This window comes from Poecilia formosa, unplaced genomic scaffold (genome assembly GCF_000485575.1).
Source record: "Poecilia formosa unplaced genomic scaffold, Poecilia_formosa-5.1.2 Scaffold52, whole genome shotgun sequence".
Taxonomy (NCBI): Eukaryota; Metazoa; Chordata; class Actinopteri; order Cyprinodontiformes; family Poeciliidae; genus Poecilia; species Poecilia formosa.
The window spans coordinates 1,823,969-1,829,968 of record NW_006799991.1 but is presented as its reverse complement, the minus strand read 5'-3'; the positions used below and the strand labels follow the sequence as shown (position 1 = coordinate 1,829,968).

At 41.5% G+C, this 6,000-nt stretch overlaps 1 protein-coding gene across 1 annotated transcript in view; it reads right to left on the bottom strand.

Moving 5' to 3' along the window:
• insrb (insulin receptor b) overlaps window positions 1-6,000 on the bottom strand; it is an 81,173-nt gene that overhangs the window by 13,523 nt on the left and 61,650 nt on the right. Inside the window, exons 5-11 of the mRNA XM_007552728.2 lie at window positions 3,740-3,879; window positions 3,489-3,633; window positions 3,185-3,399; window positions 2,773-2,899; window positions 2,363-2,601; window positions 1,035-1,202; window positions 763-961 (exon numbers count right to left, since the gene is read on the bottom strand). Coding sequence (XP_007552790.1) covers window positions 763-961; window positions 1,035-1,202; window positions 2,363-2,601; window positions 2,773-2,899; window positions 3,185-3,399; window positions 3,489-3,633; window positions 3,740-3,879 — 1,233 coding nt within the window. The remainder of the gene's footprint in view (window positions 1-762; window positions 962-1,034; window positions 1,203-2,362; window positions 2,602-2,772; window positions 2,900-3,184; window positions 3,400-3,488; window positions 3,634-3,739; window positions 3,880-6,000) is intronic.

Genomic DNA, 6,000 nt, shown 5'->3' with positions numbered 1-6,000 from the left:
TAAGAAAACCCGCAGACAGAAAGATGTGAGCTGCTTCGACATGAAACGTCACGGTTTCTGGGATTAAAAAAAAAAAAAAAAAAAAAAAAAAGTCTGCTGATACTGTTGTAAACAATTGTGAAGTAGCTGATTACTGTGTGAAAATGGTGGCTCAAATTGTTCGGTGCTTTTTCGACTTGACTCCTCTACTAAGCTTACTTTACAGTAAGTTATCAAAGGTGGTATTTTTTTTTATTAATTTCTTTTTGATCTTGTTTTTTAAAATGACACTTTTATCTTGTTTGAATTTTTTATTGCTATTATTTTGTTACTCAGGGTTCAAATGCAATCTTGAAATTTCAGGAATGTAGGTGTTTTCCAGGTCAGGATAAATATGGAAAAAGATGAGAAACTGGAAAAATATTTATTCCAGATTTCCTTCCTGGGTCCATCTTTTCCCTATCCTGCCTTTCTTTTCCTTTTTCTCCTTCTTCATGTCCTTCCCTTCTATTTTTTCCATCACTTTCTGCCTCCTATGTCTCTTGTTGAATATTTCCTCTCTTTATTCCTTTCTAGTGCGGTTCCTTCTTTCCTTCCTGTCTCGGTGACTTTCATGGATTTTGTACTGAAAGTGTAAAAATTGATCAGGCATTTGAGGGTTTAAATTTCATAAAATTGGGTAAAATCATCTGGAAATGTGACTCTGGAAAAGACTCACCATGACGCAAGTTGTGAATTGGTGCTATATATAAATAAACTGACTGTCAATCCGAGACAACTCACTTGCTCTCAAACACGACATTATGGAGGTAATCCTCAAAGGTCTTGCGGTACGCTATCTCCTTCTGCTGCTTCTCGAGCTCCATTTTCGTCTTTGGGCAAGTGCAGCACCCGCCCCCCGAGTTGGGCTCCTCTGTTCGGTTCCACTTCTGCTCGTCTTCGCTGTCGAGGTGGGTCGGGGTGCGGGACGGCAGCTTCATTCCTGGGAAAGACGGAGTGGCGTCAGGTGAAGCCGGGAGGAAGGGGAACAGCCGATGGTTTCAGTTTCCACTCACCTTGCAGGCAGTAGTCAAACTTGTAGAGGTCACTGTCCTCCTCCTGCTTGTGACAGATGACCCGGTAGTGGGTGATGTTGCCGTTGGGGCTGGTGGGAGGCTTCCACTTCAAGATGATCTGAGATGAGGAGTTCGAGGATGAGATGGGGTCCAGAGGTCCAGAGGGTTCTGAAGGAGGCAAAAGACAACGTTTAGCCAAAACTGTAAAATAAGACACAGTGCGGCCTTGAAGTAGAGCTGTTTGATAGACTTGCATGGATGAAAACACACACAGTTCCAGCAAAAACAGGAATGACGACAGGGCAATGCAGCTCAGAGATGGTTCATTCGAATACTCTCATATGACACACATTAAACAGTGAGAGGTTCTACTGTTATGGCTTTGCCAGAAGAGAAGGGAGAAATAAGAATGCAATTAAGTTACACCGCATGCATGCGGTTCCGAGTTTAAACACGCAAAACATGCTGCGAATTGTTTTCAGGAGAGGAAATTATGCAGTCAGGAGCAGAATCGTGATCATGGTTTTATTACAATTTCCCTTAGAATTTCAATCTCATAAGAACACACACAGTAGATTTGTGCCCAGACAACTAATGAACATTCACAACACCGAAGCAAAGTGCGGCCATGGTACGGTCAGCTGTTTTTATGAAGCAAAACGTAGCGAAAGAAGATGAAAGATAAGACAATACGACATGAACAGCTGTGTGATTCCATGTTTTACTGAATAAAAACTCAGACTGTAAGATAAGTAACCTAAACTTGCTGGGTTTAGGTCAATAATTATCAGTTTCATCAAATATTTCTGTAGAAAAAAGGAAAAAAAATTAAATAATTTTATACACAGGGAAAGAAACTCTCCTTTTTAACAAATTAAAAACTTATCAGACTGAAAACTACCCTTTAATGTTCTAACAATCATTTATTGTTTATTTCTATCAAACTCTGCAGATTGCTACAAATCGTTTGGGAATGTTGAATCTGTCTTCTGCTGAGGATCTTTACAGATACCAATGTTCTCTCTGTTTTGATATGCCTCATTGGTCATTTTTTAATTATTTTTAATTATGCTTGAACAAAACCTGCAGAAAAAGTTGCTGTTCTGTTTCAAAATAAGCACTTTTCTTTAAAAGCTGCATCAATTGACGTCTAGTTTTACAGCACCATGCAGTGCTCGAACTTTTATTAACTCTGCTTTAAAGCGAGTTAAGCTAAGCGGTTCTGTCAATGATGAGATCCGGACCCAGTTGACATAAACAAATACATTTACATGTCATCTAAGCAGTTTAAAAATCTAAAAACAAACACCAGGGTCAGTTCTACTTACTTGAGGCGTCCGTGCGAACATACATGATGTTACTCTTGGCTCCGTGAACCTGATGCTCGTCGGACGCAGACAGCTGGGTTCTCACCATGATGGCGTACTGGGTCCAGGGTTTCAACGACCGGATGAGGTAGCCTGGATCTTCCTGGTTGGCGCGGGGCGGCGGGTCGACGTCAGCAATCACCCAGCTGTTTGAGCCGCACGCATCCTGTCCGTCGAACTCCGTCACATTCTTGTACGGGCTGCGTTTGGCATAAAAAAAATAAAATAAAGTTAATAAGAAGACTCAGGAAAAAAACAAAACAAAAAACAAAAAAAGAATGCACAATGACTATATCAGTATAAAATATAACAATACCGGTATTAAAACAAAACAAAACTTATCATTCGGGATATAAAAACCTCCCACTTACGCCTCTTTGTAGAGAACCATAAATCCCAGCAGGTCTCTGTAGTCCGACGGCCAAAACGAATTCCACTTCAGGATGATCATGTTGGCCCTCACCTTGACAGACGTGAAGTTCAGCAGCTGCATCTCACCTACACAACAAAAGAGTCAGGGGTCAGCATATCTGTATAAATAGCTTGAAATACACAGAAACCTTCGGTCTCTAACACGAAAATAATTAAAGTTTGATAAGATGAAGTTTTATCCAAAACTTCAACAAAGGCGTTAATTCTTTAAAAACATTTCATGACATTAAATTTACAAACTTGATATGTTGTTGAGACCTACACAAAGTGGTGCATATTTGAGTGGGTGGAAAATATTTTTCCTATCAGTTTTCCAAAAATGTTCACTGAGTCAGACAGGAGGACTCTTACAGGAGGCCTGGTCTCCGTTGGTGCGAGCTGCGATGTCGTTCTTCTGGTTGCGCTCCTTGGTTCCCGTCACCTCCTCCAGCTTTCTGATTTCCGACATGCAGAGCTTAGAGTTGAAGTGGAAGAACGTGCGGCCTCGCTCGATCGTCAGGTTGTGCTTGGACCAATCCCACAGCTGGCGGAGGTTCTGGTTGTCAAGCGCGTAAAAGGCATAGCTACTAACGGAGGAGCGCAGAGATAAGCGGTTAACGGACTCGTCCTGGCATGAACTAAATATGAGACGAGAGGTGGGAGAAGGAGCGCTTACTCTGCTTCAAGTTGTTCTCCCTTAATGGTATGTAGCTTTCGCAGGAAGGAGAGGGAGACCAACGCGTAGGCTCTGCGAATACTCAGGTAACCTTTGATGACCTCGATCTGTCCAAGGCTGGCCTCCAGCTCGGCCGCTATGTTCGCTGCAAGCAGGAGGACAGTGGAGTTTGCAGCCAGGCAGAGACGATTATGCAGAACAAAGAACGACAGAACATGCAGCTGTTGCGGGCGGTGGGTAAAACTGCTTACTTCCTCCTCGGATCTTGATGACCATGTTGCCCTCGATGACGGTGCAGCCTCTTAGCGCCTGGGCCGAAGTTACAGAGTCAATCGTTTTATTTCCCTGGCATGCTTTAGGACAGGGGCCCGCACAAGGTTCACAGGTCAGCCTAAACAAACACGAGAACTGAGATTAAACCAACCAGTACATCATTTTCAAATCTGTTGTTTCTTTGTAATATTCTTGTTTGTTTGTTTTTTTTTTAATGAAAAATCGTAGTCTAGCGATGAAGGGTGGCTCGGGTGGAGGATCCTCAATTTCGTTGTGCCTTCAGATATAATGACAATAAATTCAATTCTACTATATTCTCTTTCATTTTAACATACAATGAGTGTCCTACAGCTCCAAATGCACAGAAAATGTCCAAATTGACAAATTATCCATCCATCCATTTTCTTTACACCCTTGTCCCTTAGTGGGGTCACTGCTCTGTTGCAGGGCAACACAGAGACACACAACCATGTACACACACACTCACACCTAGGGGCAATTTGGAGAGGCCAATTAATCTGACAGTCATGTTTTTGGACTGTGGGAGGAAACCGGAGTACCCGGAGAAAACCCACACATGCACAGGGAGAACATGCAAACTCCATGCCAGGAATTGAACCCAGAACCTTCTTGCTGCAAGGCAACAGCTCTACCAACTGCACCACTGTGCAGCCCCATGAATGAATATTCTATTTCATTCTAACATACGAGTGTCCTAGAGCTCCAAATGCACAGAAAATGTCCAAATTGACAAATTATGAGTCAGATTTTCTTTAAGGGTTATCAGAGTAAGACTGGGCTCAATATCAATCCACAGCACACTTATGTTTAAATGTAAAAAAAAAAAAAAAAAAAACATGCATCAGTGTTCTTTTACTTCACAATCATTGTGTACTTTGTCTTACTGTACCACATAAAATCCCTGGAAAATATATAAGATTTGAGGTTGTAACATGTCAGAAGTTGAATCTCAGGAGGTGATTGCAAATCAAATTAATTTGGGGCTCAAATGACAACCAGCTTCTGTCTGCTTGGTTGCAAATAAATCTGCTCACAATTCAGAAGTGAATGTTTCTCTCCGGTAATCAGATAACTCCCATAATGAGCCCGTAAAACGCAGATGACACCCGCTCTCGTTCACTTCTGCACCTCCTTGATGTTTATTTGGACCGCGGCGACCGACGTGAATGATCAAAGCGAGCGTAATCACTGACAAACCCAAACAAACACCGCCGTAGCTCCCAAAGGGGCTCGCGCCTGTTGCTTTGTCTCTCTGTTCGCTCGGTGACGTCCTCTGCCTGCACGCGTGCACTTCTGCACGAAATCACAAATGCAGGCGGGATTTCACAGCACGAAGAGGCCCTGATGGCACCTTTTAGGAAATTCGTCGACAAACGAGCTTCGAAGACCCCTCGAAAGATTCCTAAAGAGCTTAATCCGTCTTTTTGTTCCTTTTTACAGACAACTGCTTTCAAGCCCGAAGAGCTTCGCTTGAAAATGACTTGAAATGTGTGGAGAAAAGCTGCATTTATAATTCAGAAAGACAATGATTAGTCCTTTGACAGAAAGATTAAAAATGCTGACAATACAACTGTAAGGAAAGCTAAAAAACAAACTCATATCTGTTTTTTGTTTTTTTTCCCCCAGTAACAGATGTGAATTGACAACATCTATATAATGAAACATTGATTTCCATGGCAACAACAGTGTCGATGACATCACAAGATTATAACTGATCAGTTGGCACCAGTAAACCCTATATTGGTCCATCCATGTTATGGATTCATGATGACAAGATCACAATATTTTGGGGGGAAACCAAAAACATAAAGAAAGGATTCATAAATGTTCAGTTTTGACTTGTTTTAATTTTTAAGTGGCCTTAATGCCCGTATTATTAAAGGATAAAAGGCATATGTTTCTATATTAAAGTGTTGTATATTAACTGAAAAAAAATAAATGCCTCATGTAATGTAACTGGAGGGAGGAGCGCGCTTAAAATTTCTCTTTGGGATGCCGTTTTAATTATTCAACTATAAAACAGCAAAACAAAAGAAAAAGAAATGATGGCATGTTGGTCTATAGTTGACAAACCCCATTTAAGGTTTTGTGTAAAATTCTGGCTGGTAGCTTTAACAAGTTTAGATCAGGCAGAAGGGTCACCTTTTATTAAAGCCCCTGCACATGGGGACATAAGCCGACAAAGGATGCTGCTGTTTGTTGAGGGAAACATATAAGC